The sequence below is a fragment of the Grosmannia clavigera genome, assembly GCF_000143105.1.
Source record: "Grosmannia clavigera kw1407 unplaced genomic scaffold GCSC_161, whole genome shotgun sequence".
Classification (NCBI taxonomy): Eukaryota; Fungi; Ascomycota; class Sordariomycetes; order Ophiostomatales; family Ophiostomataceae; genus Leptographium; species Leptographium clavigerum.
Window position 1 is genome coordinate 944,846 of NW_014040778.1, and position 20,592 is coordinate 965,437.

General features: G+C 49.1%; 6 protein-coding genes across 6 annotated transcripts; 3 read left to right on the forward strand and 3 right to left on the reverse strand.

Annotated features, from left to right (window-relative positions):
• Positions 1–1,269: 1,269 nt before the first annotated feature.
• CMQ_8308 (uncharacterized protein) lies at positions 1,270–2,163 on the forward strand (the record flags this gene model as incomplete). Its single annotated transcript, XM_014315849.1, has 2 exons — positions 1,270–1,507; positions 1,601–2,163. 2 exons carry the CDS (start codon positions 1,270–1,272, stop codon positions 2,161–2,163), a joined length of 801 nt encoding a protein of 266 aa, XP_014171324.1.
• Positions 2,164–2,261: 98 nt separating this feature from the next.
• CMQ_8139 (tim complex component tim54) lies at positions 2,262–3,368 on the reverse strand (the record flags this gene model as incomplete). Its single annotated transcript, XM_014315680.1, has 1 exon — positions 2,262–3,368. The coding sequence occupies one exon, from the start codon at positions 3,366–3,368 to the stop codon at positions 2,262–2,264; it is 1,107 nt and encodes a 368-aa protein (XP_014171155.1).
• Positions 3,369–4,790: 1,422 nt separating this feature from the next.
• CMQ_8101 (serine/threonine-protein kinase) lies at positions 4,791–7,122 on the forward strand (the record flags this gene model as incomplete). The annotated part of the gene is made up of 4 exons (XM_014315642.1): positions 4,791–5,509; positions 5,655–6,155; positions 6,265–6,741; positions 6,816–7,122. 4 exons carry the CDS (start codon positions 4,791–4,793, stop codon positions 7,120–7,122), a joined length of 2,004 nt encoding a protein of 667 aa, XP_014171117.1.
• A 672-nt stretch (positions 7,123–7,794) lies between these two features.
• Positions 7,795–8,550, reverse strand: CMQ_8150 (splicing factor 3a subunit; the record flags this gene model as incomplete). The annotated part of the gene is made up of 1 exon (XM_014315691.1): positions 7,795–8,550. One exon carries the CDS (start codon positions 8,548–8,550, stop codon positions 7,795–7,797), a length of 756 nt encoding a protein of 251 aa, XP_014171166.1.
• Positions 8,551–11,427: 2,877 nt separating this feature from the next.
• CMQ_8097 (stress response protein) lies at positions 11,428–15,480 on the reverse strand (the record flags this gene model as incomplete). The annotated part of the gene is made up of 3 exons (XM_014315638.1): positions 11,428–13,830; positions 13,985–14,253; positions 14,313–15,480. 3 exons carry the CDS (start codon positions 15,478–15,480, stop codon positions 11,428–11,430), a joined length of 3,840 nt encoding a protein of 1,279 aa, XP_014171113.1.
• Positions 15,481–16,946: 1,466 nt separating this feature from the next.
• Positions 16,947–17,899, forward strand: CMQ_8255 (Rho GTPase rho; the record flags this gene model as incomplete). The annotated part of the gene is made up of 5 exons (XM_014315796.1): positions 16,947–16,984; positions 17,075–17,153; positions 17,214–17,219; positions 17,354–17,545; positions 17,609–17,899. 5 exons carry the CDS (start codon positions 16,947–16,949, stop codon positions 17,897–17,899), a joined length of 606 nt encoding a protein of 201 aa, XP_014171271.1.
• Between the last annotated feature and the right edge of the window lie 2,693 nt (positions 17,900–20,592).

Sequence of the window (20,592 nt, forward strand, 5' to 3'; positions counted from 1 at the left end):
CTGGGGTTCGCCGGCTTCGGGCACGAATGAGTTTTCATACACTCACTGTGTTTTTTTCTTCTCAGTTTTCGAGTCACAGCACTTGACATACTGGCACTAGTTATGACAGCTGTGTCCTTCGTTACAACCGAACCTGGCGCTGGGCCAGGTACAAACTTCATCTCTCATTTTTTCATGACGCATTTATTGATATATTTTTCATCAATATTCATCGATTGGCGTTTTCGGCAGGCTTGCACTTTAGTTCGGGGTTGATTTTACGGAGTTCTCATCATTAGAGGTTATTTTATTTCATCGAACCACACCGAAAATTGACGACAGGGACAACATTTTACGACTTGATTTTACAAATAAAAGTATATCAGAGAAAGCACTAGCACCCATCTCAAGTGCGCCATGACATTTCGACTTGAACTTCTGGGATTGACTACCAACCAAACCGCTACCTGGCTGAAGAGTCATTCAAGTCATACGTCGGAAAGGGAGGTCCCCTGGTTCTTGTCTTGCTGTCTCTCTGTCGGCAGCTGACTACTGTCAGACGGAAAGCATTACTATCGCCTGGCTCGAAACTGCTTTCCCATCCCCCCCCCTCCCCTTTTTTTTTTAACGTCCTACTGTCAGGTATGGTTGAGTTTATCATACCAATTGTGTAAACCACACAGCCAGTACAGCTCCCCCTCTCAAACCCTTCCAAATTCTCCCAAAAGTGTTTTTATACCAAGCTGATGGCAGCCTAGTGGTATCATATATCTTAGTTCTATTCTTCCGTACGCGCGTGGCGTTTTTTCCTTTGGAGGAGGGATACTTTTTTTCATTTTCCTATGACATCAAACGAATTAAGAAACGGAGGGGCCTTACAAATTGTCGCGCTCGTACACCGCTTCACTATAAATGTTTTGTTAGACGTTGCTCCTTCATGGGGTGCCTGTTTCTTTCTCTATTTGTAAAAAAAAAGAAAAAAAAAACGAGCTTAGGCCAGAGACCGTTCTTGCCAGTGCATACCAGCACAATAACATATCATTGTACTGTATAACTCTTAATATTTGATGCTCTATCTCCGTATAGGCTTAAGCAGCCCCAAAGGCTGGATAAAGCCTTCATAATCGTTCGTAAAGAAGATTGATATCGACGCCTGAATTGAAACAAGTAGCAAAATGATTCACATGACTACTACCTAAGATTAAGTAATGCCCCGCTTTGTGTCTGTCCGTTTTAGAACTTGCAACAACAAAATTGTGTCCAGGCTTGTTGGAGATCTCACCCTTCACCATGTCTTCTCGTTTTGTCTCCGGTGGCGCGATTGATAGTTCAAGCGGTGAGGCTGTTGCGTTGGGGACATCGCCTGAAACAAAAAAACACGATTCGCAGGTGCCTACACGACATAATACCGAGTGGGAGGCGGTAGAGCGTGAGCTTCAAGAGCGACGAAAGCGGGCAACCGCCAAGCAAGCGGCCGGCGTTTCCGATGGAGAAAAAAGCTTGTACGATGTTCTGGAGGCGAATAAAGGTGGGTGTAATGGATCACTGACAATGTATCTTCATGGGCGTGATGACAATTGACTAACAGTACGATGCTTTTATGTGTCTCTCCATAACAAAGCTGCTAAACAAGCTGCCTTTGATGAAGCCCATAGGCTTAAGAATCAGTTTAGACCACTCGACGAGGACGAGGTGGATTTTCTGGATAGTATTTTGGCTTCGTCGCGGGCGGAAGAGGAACGCGTCAGGAGAGAAACTCAAGAGGGGTTGGACAAGTTCCGAGAAGAACAGCAGAGACAGGAAACCCCTCGAGATAGGGATACCGTTGGGATAGTCGACAATTACGTATCTACTAATGCGGCTGGTTTATTGCACGAAGGAGGATGGCATGTCAGCAATGCAGCAGGAAGCCGTAAGAGAAAGCGCCGAGAAGACAAAGCAGGACCATTTATGGGATTAAGGCGGAAGGGAGTTGCATCAGCCGACGCGAAGCAGGACAGAGAACAAAAATCAGAAGCCACGACGCATAAGTCGGATTGTGAACGAGGACAGTTGGGGGGGAAAGTACCTCAAAGGCGAAGCAATAAAAACAACTTGGAAGATGGCTCACCAGTTGAGGTGCCCAAAGCAAAGCTGGCCCTTGTTGACTACGGTTCGGATGGCGAAATTAGTGGCGGCGATTAGATGAACACCATAATACATAGTATACACACCTTGCATATAACAAAAGCACTAGACACGTCACAATATAAGTACAATGGCAATACAATTCTAAAGCCAGGTTAGTTTGTAGCGTCTAGGTCGCCAACATTTATAACTCTCTGGTCGCCTTTCCATGCACGCACCCCCCAGCGCACGAGCTGGCGGAGCTTTCCCTTGGTCCAGCCTTCCACCTGTTCTTCAGGAACAGTGATCTGTCTTGCCCTCTGTTCAGCCTCAGGATCGATGGCAAATCGGCGCATGCGAGCAGCAATGCGAGAATCTAAGACGATCGGCGATGCCCATATCTTTTCCTTGCTGTGCGACAATGGAAGATCCGTATGCGCCTTATTTCCCCCCTCCCGAGTTCCTTTGCACTTGTCGTCTTCTGCGCACTTCCACACAGTTTTCACCCAGTTTTTCTCTTCGTGTATAAGGACAGCCGCCTGTTCATATCCGTCAGTATCTTCACGGTACTCACGATATGAAGCCAAACATATTGACGCCACATCCCTTCCGATATCGTCTGCCAGGCTTCGTCGGTTAAGGTAACGGTACATTCTTGTTGGGGTGTTGAAGAAACCAAGAATATGGGGGAATGAGATGGGCACACTGGGACCTAGCTCGGCTGGTATGAAGCGTGGCAGAGAGCTGGAAGGATACTGTTCCGGAATGTTATACGGTTGAAGCTGACGAGGCTGCTTTGGCTTCCCCTCGACAGCCGAGCCATTGGCAGCTTCGGTTTCTTCTGCAGACGGAAGCTTCACAGCAGCTGTTTCGGCCTCTCTCATTGGTGTTGGCTCTATGGGAGGTGCAAGCGGGCCCAGCCAACCCTCGTGCAGCCCCCGGACATATTCCTTCCAAGTATGACGACCAACAATTATATCTCCTTTCACGCCCTCATAGTCCGGAATGCCGTTTCTCCGGCGGATCTCTTCGATTGCATCGCCTGCCGTTGGTGCATCTTGAGCAATTGGATTGCCCAAATCCTTCTCGACAACTCTCCGTGCACGCCTCACCCTTTCAGCAACAACAGCGCGCACATCACCCTGCTGGCGTCCTACCACGAAGTCCCAATCTAAGCCACTTTTGCAAAGAATTGGCTTGATATACTGAGAAAAATGGTCTTGTGCTGAGCGGAGTCCGTCTCCCGGTGGCGCTTCGAGGTATACGGTGATGCGACGCGGCATCGCGCTTGGGGTTGTAATTGGTTCCTTTGCGAGAGGGGCTACCACCGCAACCCATCTTGCAGTTGCTCGTCTTTTCTCACGTCCATCGTAGATGATTGTGGCTGCGAGAGTGGTTGTCAGACCCCAGAATATGAGCCACTTTCTGGACGGGAGCTTTCGTGGAAGTGCTGGGAGGCCCAAAAGCCGAAGAGCATCGTTTCTAGGCTTCTTTTCCTTTGGTGTTAGTTGCAAACATTCAGAAACCGCCACAGAAGAAGAGGACAGTTGCCTACCCGTGTTGGATCAGGCATTGAACGTGGTATAATCTGGATAAACCTGAGCTGGCTTATTATGGGAGGGGAAAAAATTGCAAGCTCTCCTGCCGATATAAGGTCCATTAATATGATAACGCCTTGGGATTGAGATCACATGACTTTGATTGGATCTAGTACAGCCTTCTTCAGTCATTGACTTGGATCGAGATGTGAAGAAAAGGCGCCCAAGATAACCGGCATGCTTTTCCGCATCGTATGATTGCCTGACAACGATTGTCCTTTTCCGACTATTCATTGACACAGGCTTGCTTCCGTTCTATGTTCTTCATTGAATTCATTAACCATTTTCTCACAATACTCCGTACGGCGGAGGCACACAGTGGTTTTGACGTGGGGGCAGTAGCGGGGCTATTGGTTTATCCCCACTACCAGCATTATTGTTACTTATCCTACGGAGTACTCCGTACATACGGAGTACAACTTATGTAGTATCTTAGAAAAGGGGATGTTAGTGCACAAGGGGGCCTAACGGTTGGTGCCCTTACCGCCAGGGATCACCCGTACGGAGTAGTCGCCTAGACAGCCACAGTGGAAGTCGGTCTCTCTCCTTTTTCTCCGTTTCACATCTCTCTCCTGCCTACAAGACCGATTGCGCTCCTGCCCTAACACCATCGAAACGTCTCCTCTTCGCAAAGCAGCTTGAACATAGTCGTCACTGCCATCTGAATCTACATCTAGTGCTTGTCTGGCAAGGTAAGACATATCTTGTCGCTTCTGTCTTCTGCTGTCTCTTTACCTTCTTCGATCATCCCAATAGCAAACTCCCTCTTGCTGGGGTTCTGTCTGCTCTATTATGTATCTGTCGCCTCATTAGTGTTTCCTTCGAACTTTCTCTTGCAGCACATCATTTCACACGCTTTCTGCATTTCTTTCCAAAGGTAACTTTTAGGGTTCTTTTGTTGTCGTGCAGGCTAGATACAAATTATTTCACCATTTTGTGTGTCATACGTTCTGTCCACATCGCAACTGACTTCTCTTCTAATGATAGCTTATATTGGACGTTTTCCTGAAGTCCAATTCGTTGGCACTCTTCGCCCTAAGACGGACAACCGTACCATATGATACATCGGCTTAAACAAACTCAATTTGCCCATCACAAAGAGCCAAGATGGACAACCAAGGGAGCCGCCTCTATCTGAATTTCAACAGTAACGCCGACCGCCTTGCCTCTACAGATCGAACGTATCCAACGACGCCATCGACATTTCCCCAGCCAGTCTTCCCTGTGTCTACCCAGCAGCAGCCTTCTGCTTCGAGCATTGGTATTGCGACTTCTCAGCAGCCACAGCAATACCAGGCCGGCTACGCGGCAGGGGGCTATTTTCCGCAAAACCAGTACCCACCACAGTACGTTCCTCAACAGTCTGGCAGTCTTGGTGTAGATTATGGCAATGGGGCGGGGCCCGGAAGTATGGCATCTGCAAATTCTGCCACGACTTCCGCCAGCGTGAACAATATCTACCAGCCTCGATCCAATTCTCAGTTGGCGGGCTCAAGCACAGATCCGAATACTGGTCTTGCCCACCAGTTCTCACACCAGAATTTGGGTGGTGCCGCTCGTGCGGCGCCCTATGGGAACCGTGGGCCGTCGCCTTCCCAGCGCCCACGAACAGCCGGCGGGCCCTCGCAACCGGCAAACTATAGCAACTACCTGAACACACCCATTCCAGCCCAGCCCTCTCTTGGGAGGCTGGAGTTCCAGGCTGCCCCGGAAAGGAACCCCGATCGATATGGCCCTAATGCAAACAACAACCAAAAAAAATGCTCACAGCTTGCTGCTGACTTCTTCAAAGACAGCGTCAAGCGAGCTCGAGAAAGGAATCAAAGGTATGTCGTTTACACAATTAATAACCTTGATGGGCCCAACAATTTGGCCCACATACGTGTAGCGTGATGCCTTGTGCGTTATGTTTATGCATGTGCCGCTACAAATTGAATCAATTCGAGTTCTAATATGCCGTTTATCGTTTAGGCAAAGTGAAATGGAGCAGAAACTCTCTGAACCAAACCAGTCTGCCGTTCGAAAGGAGCAGATTTGGTCGACTACAGGCAGAAGGGAGGGCTCTTATCTACGCTTCCTCCGGACGAAGGATAAACCCGAAAACTACACGACCGTCAAGATCATCGGAAAGGGTGCCTTTGGCGAGGTGAAGCTCGTCCAGAAGAAAGCCGACAATAAGGTGTATGCGATGAAGTCATTGATCAAGACGGAGATGTTCAAGCGCGACCAGCTAGCACATGTTCGTGCTGAAAGAGACATCCTCGCCGAATCCGACAGCCCTTGGGTGGTCAAACTCTATACTACGTTTCAAGACGCGAATTTTTTGTACATGTTGATGGAGTTTCTGCCAGGTGGAGATTTGATGACGATGCTGATAAAGTATGAAATTTTTTCCGAGGACATTACCCGGTTCTACATCGCTGAGATTGTCCTCGCCATCGAGGCTGTTCACAAACTCGGATTTATTCATCGGTAAGTCTTTCTCAGTGTCCATTGTCCGGGTTACTACGACTGCTGCTGCACAACTTGCTGGTCATCTTTTTTTGTGTTTCGTCGCGTTGAGATTCTGACGGGCAACCAGTGATATCAAACCTGACAACATTCTGCTCGATCGCGGGGGCCATGTGAAACTGACAGACTTCGGCCTTTCAACCGGTTTCCATAAGCTCCATGACAACAACTACTACCAACAACTGCTACAGGGCAAGAGCAGTCGCCCACGCGGTGACCGAAACTCGGTGGCTATTGATCAAATCAATTTAACTGTCAGCAACCGGTCTCAGATCAATGATTGGAGGCGCTCTCGGAGACTGATGGCCTATTCGACCGTCGGAACGCCGGATTACATCGCTCCCGAGATTTTCACCGGCCATGGCTACAGTTTTGACTGCGATTGGTGGTCGCTTGGAACTATTATGTTCGAATGTCTGGTTGGCTGGCCCCCTTTCTGTGCTGAGGACCGGCATGATACATACCACAAAATTGTCACTTGGCGCCAAAGCTTGTATTTTCCCGACGATATACAGCTGGGAGTGGAGGCTGAGAATTTGATCCGAAGGTACGCATTTGCCACAGCGTTTGGTTTTATTAGAACTCTACGTCACTCACTCAAAGAAATTGCTGACAAGACAGTCTCATCTGCAACTCCGAGAACCGTCTGGGGCGTGGTGGTGCACATGAGATTAAAAGCCATACCTTCTTCCGTGGGGTGGAGTTTGATAGCCTTCGTCGAATCCGTGCTCCCTTCGAACCTCGCCTTACGTCAAATATTGATACGACGTATTTCCCTACCGATGAGATTGACCAGACGGACAATGCCACTCTTCTGAAGGCACAGCAAGCCGCCCAGGGACGCCCTACACAGCAAGAGGAAAGCCCGGAGATGAGTCTTCCATTCATTGGGTATACTTTCAAGCGGTTCGACAACAATTTCAGATGATCCATAGATGCTCGCTTTAGTGGTGTAGATATGATGGGCATGAGCGATGGCAACGGTCTAGACAGCACACGTAGCTCCCGGTTAGTGTTTGGCTACTTACTGTAGCTATTTTGTGCGATTTTGTTTATCCCTTCATATTGGATCTTGCATGTTGAGGAAACCAGTACCGTGTACTCATGATATAAAGCGACGGAGAATTTACGTGAGCCTGTCAAAACCATAGCTATGGCTCTAAGAGTGTGCAAGTCGGACGCTGTACAGAAAGATTCGCCTCACTGAATGATGGTAGGACAATACTAGGTGATATTCATTTTCAAAGCTTCAGGCAACATTTCACTCAAACAGGAGGGAGTGCTGCCAGATAGCGCATAAGACTAACATCGAGGCTCTGCCTGCTACGGCACGGTTTCAAGGTGATAACCATCCATAACAAGGGACCTGCACTACAGATTACCCTGATCATAGTAGATACAAGCTAACAAAGGAAGACGTTCCCCGCCCTTCAGGCTGCATTATCCGTCTGCGAGTACGGAGTAGATGCCTTGCATTGGCTATGATCCCCACCAGCCGGGCGTGCCTATTGCGACATGAGAACATGAGTTGCAGGGGACTAGCAACTTTTCAAGTTCCAGAATAGACCACGTCCCCAATGAGGTAGATCGCTGATTGTCGTCATGACCGCCTTGTCAAGCCGGGGGCAGCGTTGAATCGCTCCTCTCGCTCTGTGACGAAAAGGACCTGTACCCAATATTCACGCGCATCGCGGTCCCAATAATCGAATGTGCGCCCTTCGCGCCGATCCAGCTCGCGCGCCGGGATCTTGAAGCCACACGTCTCGTACGGATCGGCAGCGACGAGGAGGTACTGGTAGTTGCGGTCTGGATCCTCGACCCGTTGGCTGAAAGCACTTGTAACCTGCCAGCGTGGTGTGACGTCCTGGCCGATGTCGGGGTATTGCAGCTGGAAAAGCAGCCCCATTTGCCGCGTTACAGGGTCGCGCACCTTCATGATCTTGTATCCAGGTCGGCCGATGCGGACCGCAAGCCGCCGCGCTGCCCCCTGACCGCCGTCACCGAAGCCCAGCGCCGAAAACCCTGCACCAGCCACGCCCATTGGCAGACCGGTCGCTGGGTCGATATCTCGCCGGAGGCCCTCCCGCTGCTCCTTTGCAGCTCGCCGTGCGAGGTTCGTTTGGTGCTTTTTTCCTTGAGTGTGTGCGAGGTAAGAACCTTCATTCTGGTGCCCAGTTAAACAGAGACGACACTCGTACGTCCCTAAGTGATTCTTAAAGAAATAAGGGTCGCTGTCAAGATTGATCGACTCAAGTGCTATTTTGCGCAATCGCTCTCGGCGGTCTGAATTAGTTGCGCTCTGCGAGGCGACACCGCCGCCGCCGAACTTGGATCCGACTCGATTCTGGTAATCCATTTTATGCTAGTTCTTGGAGTTGCTCTCTGGCTTATTGTAGAATCGAAGTTTAGAGGTTCGAAGGTTACTCCGTACGGAATGCGTTTGTGGCAAAAATACGGAGTATAAGATAAAGATAACCGTTCTGGTAATCACATAAGCCGACAAGAAAATAGCTCCACGTGACGAAGCTAACCATTTGCTCCCAAGCACTATTACTGATATTAAGGTACAGATTACAAAGAATATACCGAAATTGGCATTTTGCGTGCAAGGCAGTACTCTCGTAGGCAACGTATTAGACGAATCAGGTCAGATGAGCATAAAGGTAGCGTTTTAAGCGAGGTATTTTGAGCTCTTCAATAATTGTGCCAAAGTACTTTTCGAGACTATTACTAGCTGCTCACCACTTATATAAAAACCTGTCGCTTGTCACCACCAGCGCAACTGCCTGGACGTTTGGTTGGAGCCTGCAATGTCGCTGGTTACATATTACGTCAGAGGCTGTGCGTCAGTCAGAGGTGTAGCAGTCCGAAAACTAGTACTGGGTCGCTTCTTGTCAAGAGCTTGCTTGGAGATAGCCGCGGCCTCGGCAGCCAAGACTATGCGATTGTTTCGGCGTCGTTCCCGACAACAACAGAAACATATGGAAAATGCGGTGAATGCGATGACTGCAGAAAAACATATGGAAATAATGATGCCCGCCACGTCAAGCGAGTCACGCCGCACCATACAAGAGGTCACCCCGCTATCAGTCTCGCAGAGGAGACCTGGGGCACATGTGGTGCTTGCTATGGTCGTGTGATAGCAGGACAATGTTTTGCCCGACTGGGATCCTGTTGACTGGGTCGGGCAGACCTTGGTTGATTTTTCAGTCGTCGTTATGCACGTATTCGACGATGTGCTTGAAGTGGCAGTGCTCGACGTAGCAGAGGCAGAGGAGGAAGAAGAGGCAGAGGACGCAGAAGAGGTAGAGGACGCAGAGGAAACAGAGGACGCAGAGGCAGAGGAGGTAGAGGAGGTAGAGGCAGAGGTAGTAGATATGGCGGTGGTCTCAGGCGTAGAGGTGGCCGTTGCATCAGTGGTAGTTGAGGAAGCAGAGGAGGCTGTCGTTGTACTCGTCTTATCCGAGGTTGAACTCGTCATTGTTTCCACGCGCCGGCGAAGATCTCCTAGCAAGCCGTTCTGGAGGCTGGCTTCGCATCGTTTTATGGACCATGCGGCTTCAATATGGGCTTCTTCAACGGTACAGCCGGCATCAACTAGGCATGCCTGTAGTACCTCCTGCGTGAAGAGGTAGGGCTCCTGCGGCAACCGCTTCGAAAGGCAGTGCTGGATGCTGCCCTCGTGCCCACAGGCTATTACCTGGGCGAGCTCAGACGAGTGAGTATGGAGGCATTCCACTGGCCCGGTGGCGGCTGCTGTGTGATAGCAGTAAACCTGGAGAGCGGCAAGTCCAAGAATTGCGTCTTTGTGTCTCGGCAACCGCATATCGTTCAGAGGATGACGTTGGCCAGCGTTTCGATATTCCACTTCGGACGAGCTGTCTGACTTCTTTTTAAACAGTGCCTAGTGTCGACTTTTGGGTCTGTAGAAGCGGCGAATTCGGCTTCACGTCAAATAAAGTTATTGGAGTAAGCCGGAAAGGAGGAATTGGGGTGTAAAATATCGATTTGAGATTGGACTATTGAAGGAGCAGACAGAAAGACAAAATTTCGCGGCTACAAGCAAAACCAGAGTATATAGGGTAGAAGAAGAAAGGAGCATGAAGGAACGGAACTGTGCCTCCCCCTGAAAAGGGGGAAGGACGCGTTAGAGCTGAGGCTATGGTCTGGAAAGCAGACATCGCCGCGCAAGCGACTACGAAATGGAATTAGCCTCGCAGCAAGACTCGGGCAATAAGATGCTTACACAGTACGTCCAGAATGGGAAAGACCTCTCATCCCCACTTTTTAGGAAGAGAAGAAGCTGTCACAACTGATGCTAATGGCAGGGGATACGAAGCACTGTGTGTGGGTCTGCTTAATGTGGCTGATGATATGCGTGATGTATCTAGCTAGAAAGGAGTACATGGCGCGGGCCTTCACTGGTGCAGAGATTTCACTGGGGCTATTCCCCACTTTTATATGTCTGACCAATGAGAGGCCGCTTTTCTGACATTAGTCAGAACGGTCACAGTGCGCTCCATTCTAGAGCTTCACAGAAGCAGCTTGACTTTGCTCTCGACAGGCAGGACATCGTTCTAATAACGGATGACACACCAACAAGCCAGCGTGCCTTGCACTCTTTGGCCAGGGCCGACCAATTCCTTGACATCTGCCCGCCTTATTTCGTGATAAGACCGACAGGATTAATGGCCCGTACGGAGTACGGAGTACATAATATCACAGCTTTGACGCGCGGTGTTATTACGTGGCTGACAAGGCTGATTTGTGATTTGTGGAGTCAAAGGAGTGCCGTATATCATTTGTGGGACTAATATGGACGTCCTTCGCTGTCACGTGCCATTTCGCAAGATCCCGGATCAAGTGCATTTTGCCATATGTACTCCGTACCCAAGCACAGATTGCACATAATATACATGAACACTGGAAACTTGCCAGTAGTGAAAGCGTCATATTTGCAGAGTAGCCGTGTAGCAATGACGGTCAAGGCCAGCACCGATACTCGGCATAGGTGCTAAAGAACAACACGCACAGACCTACCCTTGTCCATCCTGCCTCGCTGAAGCACTCTGCCAAACCGTCACCAAAGTAAAGCATCAACGATAAAAGAGTTGACATCCTTCAGTAAAATGACAAGTCCGAACTAAGGGTATTCCTCTGTTGTCTGAGGTCTTTGCCGCTTGAGCTCATGTCTCCGACTGTAGATACAGTCAGTCAATCCTGCGTTGACCTTCTAACGTGAGGGTGCCACGCCAATTGGCGCCGTGTTTCCATCACTACACCCGACAGCTGGGGCGGCTGCCGCTGGCGAGCCGAGGTGCGGTATGAGTGAGTCGGGAATCCACCGAATTGCCGTCACCGAGTTGGTGTGATCCCGATGGACCTCGAAATTTCCACCACCATTGTTGCTGTTGCCCTCCGTGTCATACAAAATATCTAGTTCGGAGTCTTGAACAGGTCCAAGATAGTTGTGTGCGAGAGTATTGACACAGCCCTTGACCGCTTCGATTGGTATCAAGCCGTCATTCACAACATTGTTGGTTATGGCCTGATAACCTTCGCCGTCATTGCTCTCAGATAACTCTTTGCATGTTCGGCAGAGAATCTGGCGTAATGTAACGGAACGGGCTTGAGACGATCTTCCTAAAGTACCATGCGAGGAAAACGGTATCGAGTTCACAGGCATACCCCAGCCTCCAGGAGCCATACCTCCGCCAGGGAAACCCGGCGGTGGACCACCCGCAAAAGAGTTGGAAACTGTGTGAGGTGGGACACTGGCCCAGAGCGACGCTTGGGAGCCAAAGGGAGACACGAGATCTACCCCAAACGGTCCTGACGCAGGTCCGAAAGCAGGTCGGGCTGGCGCAATGGGCCGTCTGCTAGAAAACGAGTCCAACGCAAAGTCGGAGTCGTCGAGGAGAGCCTTGGAACCTAGGTGATGTGGGTTATCGTTATCGCTGTTAGCGGTGAAAGCCCCTGCCGGAAATCCATAATCGGCGTGCTGGCCATGAACCACACTTCCAGGACGCCCAATTGGTGCCGGTCGTCCGATAGGCTGCGTCGTTGGTGCTGGTGAGGAAGCAGTATCATACCCCGCTGATGGCTGCCGTGTATGGCCGACATGCACCCCATTGCTCTCCGTTCCAAGCAAATTTCCTATCGCTGCAGGTGTTCCTAGTTGGTCTTGGGATAAGTGATGCCCAAAGCCAGGCGGGGGAGGTACCATGGGCCCAAATCCCCTGCCCAGCCCGTTCATGCCGGGAGGCATTTGCATCACAGATGGGGGACCAGAGTTTCGAAAGTTACCTCCGCTTAACGGGCCAAATTGTGACGAGAGACCTAGTCCGGGAGGTAGAGACACTGGGGTAATTCCTAGAGGATAGTGCATGCTGATTGGAGAGGGTGCCATTGAAAATGGGCTATTCTGCTGTGTCGGGGCAGATAGTGGCGATGCGGCCTGCGAAAGATTCTGGCTCAGGCTGGCTGCACCTTGGCCCAGGCTGCTCGCACCCGTATTTGCCTTTGCTAGGCCGAACGAGCTTATATTGGCTTGTACTGGTGTCATCGGATTCGGCGACGCATTCTGACTCTGCCCAGAACCAGACAAGGAGGCGGTTCGAGAAGCAGTACCGCTTTGGCTCCCCCCCACGCTGCCTCCTTGTTGCGATGGCTGCCGAGCCCGAATAGGCGTTGGAACCTTCGGAATTGCTGGGGCAGCAACGGGGATTGAAGGGGAGGCATGACCCACCGGTAGTGCCGGCTGCTGTGGAAGAGCAGGGGCAGTAGTAAACCCTAGAGGCTGCTGTGACTGCGACTGACTTTGGTGCGAATGGTTCTGGTGTGAAAGAAAGGGCCGCTTCGGCAGGCTGATAGAAGTTTGCGACGGTGCTGTCGGCGAAGCTTGTGCTGGCCCCGTTGATATCGGAATAGCTGGAACCAGGGGCAGTGCCGGGACGGCAGGTAAAGGGACTGTCTTGTAAACCATCCGTTCATCTGGTTTTTGACGGGTTTTCGCGGCAGGCCCCCCTGCTTTTGCTTCCTTGTCTCCCCTCCCGCGCTCGTCCCTGTCTTTTCGCTGACGGCTTTCCCGCTCTTTTCTGTCCTGTGCTTCTTGTTCCTTTTGCCGGACTTCCTCCCGTCGCTTCCGTTCGCGTTCTTTGGTATCGCGCGTCTTTCGTTCCTGCTCTGCCTGTCGTTCCTTTTGTTCGCAGATGCGGCGCTGCCGTTCAGCCTCCTTTTTCAGGCGTTCCTCTTCTTCAAGTCTTTTTTGTGCTTCCCGTTTCTTACGCTTCTCTTCAGCCTTCTGCCTGTGTTCTTCTGCCTTCAAGGCTTCTTCGACCTGTCGCTCGGCCTCTTCAGCAGCTTTCTCTGCGTCCTTGCGAGCCTTCTCTTCTGCAAGTGCCTGCTTTTTTTGCGCTGCTTTATCCTTCCGCTTTTGTGCCTCCTTAGCCTTTTTAGCCTTTCGCAGTGATTCTTGGCTTTCTTCATTAGCAAGCTCTTCAAGAAGCTTTTGCTGCCTCTCCTTTGCCACCTTTTCTCGATAGGCAGTAAGTACTCGCTGCTCGAACATGCGAGCTGCGAATATTTGAAACATACGGCGCCCCTCCTCCATGCGTTGCGCCTCAGTCATGACTTCCTGTGATCAGCGGCATTTAGCTTTTGAACCATAATCTGTGATTATACCAAGGCTCCCCAGTATGTCATGGCACCGCCGATACGTGGGGCACACACATATCTAATGTAACGGCGACGGCGATGAGGCACAGTGGAGTGGGAAAGTAATATAGTACCTCTTCGTCCTCATAGTCCTCATCTGGGCTGTCATATTCCTCATCCCCATCTTCTTCGGGGCTGTAGTTGTCTTCGTCAGAAACAGTATGGTGGCTGTGATTGTGGATTCCATCATTCCCGTTCTGGACAAAGCTGCCACTGCGGCTGCTGTACCTGTCTCTGGCATCCTCTTCACGGGCCATCCTGCTTTCGGCTAGTTGCTCCATCATCGTGATAAATTTTTGGCCGTCATTTTTCAAAAGATCGTCTGCTACGGTTAGTATGCCACCTAATATATATATTAGATTCTTGTAGATTATCAGTTGTGTGGGCAGAGCGTTCATTTACCGTGAACCTTCAATGAGTTCCCAAAGGGAAAAGGCTCTGGGCTGTCGCCGTCCTGCCTCTGTTCGCCCTCATCTTCGCCTTCGCTTTCATCGTCGAGGTCGTCGTCGTACTCTCCATGTTCCTCGTCATCTTCGCCCACATGCCCAACAATTTGACCTCGAGATGGCTCCTGGCCCGTATAGGTTGAGGAGGGGATATGAGAATGTGAAATATGAGAGGCAGTGAAGTGCCTATTCGAAGACATCAAAGGGGGGTTTTGGCGCCCTGTCGGGTCGTTGGCGTACTGTTCTAACTCTTCGTAGTACGAATCGTACAAGCCTTCAAGCTCCTCCTCGATAGCTGTTCTTTTGCGTCCACAAAAATGGCAACTGCACGTCATTTTCTGTTGCTCCTTCATCTTCCGCAACACAGTATCCTTCTCTACCTTGACGAGAGATTTTCGTTCCTCCTCACTCAAGTCAAGCCAAAAGTCTTTGATCCGCCGGCGCTCTTCCTGAGAGTTGGTGTTCCATATTTTCTCCTTAGAGGACATTGACCTGAGCCGACCCGAATGAGAAGTAATGGCCGTCGATGCGGTCTCCCCGTTATTCGCGCCGACAGCAGATATATCGTTGTCCTTCTTCTTCTTCTTCTTCTTGGCCTTTTTCGACTTGCCCAAGTTTGCCGATACACTGTTTTTGTCAGCCTCGGCATTGATCTGGTTGGACAGATTTTCATCAGCCTCGTCACCGCTGGCCTCTATATCGTCGTTTAGCCGCGTTGGGGAGGACCACTGCCGTCCCTTGCCTGCTGTCGGGACGGTGTTTGTGGTGTCGTTTGACTGAATCTTTACAGGTCCGTCCGCTCCAATCTTCTCCCTTGCTGCAGCGATCTTTGCCCTGCGCTTCGCCTTCTTGCGGTTGACAGTGGGTGCGGGGCTATCAAACCCGGGGCCGTCAAGTGTAGCCCCTTGAGCATGAATGTCTTGAACAGGCGAGCTTTCACGAGACAACGGTAGCGGGTGCGATTCGATGGTGGCGGGCTTCGGAACGGTAATAAACTTCGAGCCATCTTTATTGGTGTATTTTTGTTTCGCTGCTGCTGGAGGCGACGCAGACGGCGCTGGTATGGCAACAGAGGCTGCTGCAATAGAAGCTGCTGGTGGCGAGCCCCGGCGATTCCCCTTCATGGCTACTAGAAATCTCCTAGATCTGAGACGTGGTGTTGTCGGTACATGGAGGGGCCGAGAAGGAGAGACGAGAAGGCAAAACGCGAAATGTCGATACTGAGTCAAGGGCGTCTATATGTTGATGCTGCAATTAGCATGCCAGAAGCAGCGGCCAGATAGGAAACATGCCATGCTTCAATACAATTATGTAACCAGAGCGACGCAATATGCCACAATCAGCTTGACAGAGGGGGCTAACAATGTCGAAGTCTGGTCGTCCTAATTGGAAACTCACAAATTGCACCAGTGCGCCGTGGGGCGAGGCGAACAGAGATCAGAGCGATTCGTTATTCGATGCAAAACTATAAATATGGCGCTGCGATGAGATGGGCGCGGTCGCGGTGTCGCGATACAGTCACAAGGGTGTGTGTCTTGTTTGATTGTTAGAGGTTTGGCCGATTCTTCTAACGAACTTGATCACCCGGCAGTGGGAGGAGGTGGAGGTTCCGGGGTGTACCTGCCCAAGTTGTGGCTTGTGGCGAGTACCGTAGGCTACTTCAGTTGACATTTTCAAAGTGTGGTCACGTGACCATGGGCTACTGGGAATCGCTAGGGGACGATTATCTAGGATGGCGTTCATTTCACATAGTGTTCTGGTTTACGGAGTACGACGTAGTATATAGTGAATCTGAAGTAGGACCTGAACATGATTAAACCGGTGATACGCCTATGAAGTTAAGTGCGTTAGTCAGAGTTTGAATATACAGACCCTTAGCATAACTCGGAGCCTTACTCTCAGTAATAATACGAACGAATGGACAACCATTAGAATTAATTGCTCCTGGCACCAATCATGACTCGAAACTTAATACTAAGATTGCAAGTTTCTTTGATTTTGCAGACTGTCAGCTGGAATATGCCATAAGCATGCGGTGCACTTATATTCGGTCATACCGTAGATTATAGATTTATACGGTGTATAGAGTACTCCCTACGACTATGCGCATTTTGCTTTTTACTTCATACGAAGTGTACTCCACAGAGCAATTGAAATACGGGAGTAATAATACGGAGTACTCCGTACTAACTATTGGAATTAAGATATAGTGGGACTAAGAGGCATGTGGCTTGGAATATGCTTATGTAAGCCATATTTATTGGTCAGGGATATGATCAACGCCCCCTCAAAATTTCCTGACGGTCGCGGAAACGCCGAACGCTGTACGTATTATGCAACTCCTCCTTTTATTTCACACCAAGCTTCTCTACCTCCCTTTTCTCGAGAACGAATACTTTTCGGGTAGCTCAGATTATCGCGCTTCAGATATCCTACGTTCGCATCAATTTTCTTAGCTCCTCTACAGCTGCTTGGAAGCATTGATACTGAAAAACGAGCACAACAACGACGACCCGGTACAACGCAACGCCATCTCGATTACCACTCGCCGAGCACCAGACCCAAGCAAGCACATCCTTTCGCGACCGTAATGGCGAGTCCGAACAGCGCTCGTGATGTGATACGCAGGTATTTGGCTTTGCATTGTCTCTTAAGGGCCTGGCTTGTAACAGGCTGGCTTGTAACAGGATGACTCTGACGCTACTCTTGAGTAACTAGGAAGCTAGTCATCATCGGCGATGGTGCTTGCGGGAAGACAAGTTTGTTGAGCGTTTTCACATTAGGTTACTTTCCAACGGTATGTCGCCCATATATATCCCCAGCACACTGATGCTAGACTCTAACTACTTGTTTACAGCACTATGTAAGCAATGCCTTTTCAAGTCCACCAATAATCGGAATCAAACATCACTGCGAGACCCAGCGATCGTTACCATGTACCGAACGACACCTGTCATATTGTTCGAAACGCTTGCTGATGACTGGCATGGGTTGTAGATTCCTACAGTCTTTGAAAACTACGTGACGGACTGTCGAGTGGAAGGGAGAAATGTCCAACTGGCGCTCTGGGATACGGCGGGACAGGAAGACTATGAACGGTTACGACCACTGGCATATGCAAAGGCCCATGTTATCTTGATAGGATTTTCGGTCGACACGCCGGACTCACTGGATAACGTGAAGCATAAGGTACGTTTATATCTCACTGAAATGGCAGTAAGCTATAGGCAATTATTAACCTGCTTATGTTAGTGGGTTGAAGAGGCGACGGAGAGATGTCCTGACGTGCCTATAATTTTAGTCGGTCTGAAAAAGGACCTCCGCGAGGACCCGGTAGCTATCGAAGAAATGCGAAAACGGAGCCAGCGGTTTGTCACCAGACATGAAGGCGAATCGGCTGCGAAAGAAGTAGGAGCGCGAAAGTACCTCGAGTGCTCTAGCTTATCTGGAGAAGGAGTCGATGATGTTTTCGAGGCGGCCACGCGAGCAGCTCTTCTCACGTTCGAGAAAGGAGAGGGGGGCGGCTGTTGTGTGATTTTATAGATCCGGGCGACGTAATCTTGCTTAACACTTTACGGAAGGTTGCCGGGGGCGGCGAACGATTCAGACCAAGAGTTTCGTCGGCGCTGACAGAAAAGCAAGCAACCTACAGCTTGTAACGAACTACGACACGACTTGTACTAATAAGACCTAATAACACTGAGGAGCTAGCATTGAATCAATATGTAAGCATGTGTCTGGGAAGTTTCGACACCAGAAAATGCCGAGCTTAGGCCGCAGACTATTGCAATGTTGGACCTAATCGGACTGCGCGCGTATGTTGGTGATAATAATTCAGTATGTAATCCAATTGTTGCTATTTAACTGATCACCGTTTCCAGTCGTGATTCCAGGGTTCTCTTGCAGGTGTTTCCGTTTGTGGGCGGGCATATTCGATAGGTATACCGTCATGACGCCATACCCCCTTTTTTTCTATGGCGACCCGATACAGATATCCCAAGTCGCGTTTTCCTGGTCCCGCTGTTTTTCGCAGCTCCTCGCAAGCACTGCTTATGCTTTGATATTGCTGCATAAGCTCCCGTTCCCTCCGGTCTCGATTTTGGCGTCGAAGTAGCAGCCACGCACGATGTATTGTCCAGTGTCTAAGATATCGATTCCTGCCCATGCGTAATGGTGGCGGAACAAATCTGAGTTTATACAGGGCTTTGTCCAGGATCTTGATCTTTGGGTCTCTGTCAGCTGCAACGCGTTTTGCTCGTGACTTAGATCCGACGGGGTTGCGGGAAGAAACTGCGGCCATAGGAGCAGGGTTCGAAGAAAAAGGCCGAATGGCTGAAACGGCGCGCCAAATGATAGATGTTGGACGGGAGATCGAGCACGAAGCCATATCTGATCGTGTTGAAAGAGCGGCCAAAGAAGATACGCATCCAAGGCGATGGATAGCATATGAATACAAGGAGCGAGCCATACTGCTCAATAAAGAATGAGTTCAATTTGTATAGCAGCCAACAGCGTAGGAATGATGCGCAACTATTAGCACGGGACGCCCATCGCAAAACACATCCATACCTTGCACTTAATAATTCCAGCTCAAAATCTCGCGAGATTTGTCCCGGGTACTATTTTATCCATTCCGAGGCATTGCACTAAGGCGTACGGAGGTCCCTACCAAAAGTTCGCTCTCACCGCTTTTCTATAACTGCGGCAATACATAGTGCAGAGTGTAAATTATACGGAGAAAGCTATTAGCGATAGCACGCTAGAACTTAGTGGATATTATCGCCAATCTAATTCGATTACTAATATTTTTACAGGGCGCTTAGCACATAGCACTACGCTAACACTGCCGTAGTAAATACAGTAGCAATACGTTACTAGCACTATACCCACCTTCCTATTTTCCCAAAGCGGTGAGAAGAACTTTTGGTAGGGACCTCCGTACTCAGTAGTACTCGTGCTACGCCCCACCTAAAATGGCCACGAAAACGTGCACCACCATAGGTGGTGCTGGACAGACTTTTAATCAGACAGACTTCTTAATCGCCCCCAATTTACAGCAAAAACAGCGAGTGTTTAAAAATATATAACTCATCAAATAAAAATGTAATAACTAAACAGTTTCATATTTCAGGTAAAAGTATATTTTTAAGACTTTAACTAAACCTTAATTATAAGCTTACCTATATTACTATATATACTTTCAAAGAGTTTTACTACTTTTTATTAATAGCTTTATAAAGATATAGCTTTAAATAAAAATAACTTAAAATATCTATATATGTACTTGAAAATAGGTTTTTTAAAAAACATATACTCTTATAAATAAAAGCCCTTTTTTATACAGCTATTTATATTAATTAGTTAGAGAATTTTAAAAACTTATCGTTTCTTAATATAAATAAAGGGTAATTAAGAAATTTATCTAATTAAAAGTCTATCTAGCACTATCTAGATAATGCGCGTTTTAAGCTAATTATATAACCGTACTATATATAACAAGCTATAACCTAATGTAAGTCCTTAGCTCTGCTCTTAGCTTGGAATAGCTAGGTTAGCCAAGCTACGCACCCTACGCTTTAGCGGCAGACTACTCGACGCTATGCTTGCCGGTAACTTACTTAGACACGCTATGCTCGCCGGTAACTTACTTAGATAAGAAGCTAGAGCTAGTAAGAAGGGACTTGGTAGGGACGAGGGAAGAGAAGGAACAGCTTAAAGGATAAGGAGGAATAGCTGCTTATATAGATATCTGTTTTTTTTTTAGCTTTGTTTTTAACTAGTTTAATTTACTTAATAGTAACTTCTCTTATCAGGCTAAACCTTTATATAAAACTAAGCTTATTTCTTTAAAATATTTTAAACTATAAAGGTATTCCACGCACTTGCCCTACGCACCGGTTCGGCAACCTACCGCTTACTAAGCGTTAAACTTAACAAACTATCTTAACACATAAACAAGGCAAAGCACAGCTACTTAGCTATGCTACACCCGCTTAAGGTTGCGCTATTACGCACCTCCTATTTATAAAGGGATTAACTAGAGTGTAGAATGCTAGCACGAATTAGTAATAATTTAGGCAGGCCCGCGGAATAAAGTATATGCGGACCGCGTAAGGCTTAGCGGGGCCGGAATAGGGCGTTCGGCGAGTCTTGCCTAGTAGTAGGAAAAAGTATCACCGAGCCCCGCCGAGGGCGCTAAGCCGGATTCGACGACCGACGGCGAATAAGCGAAATAA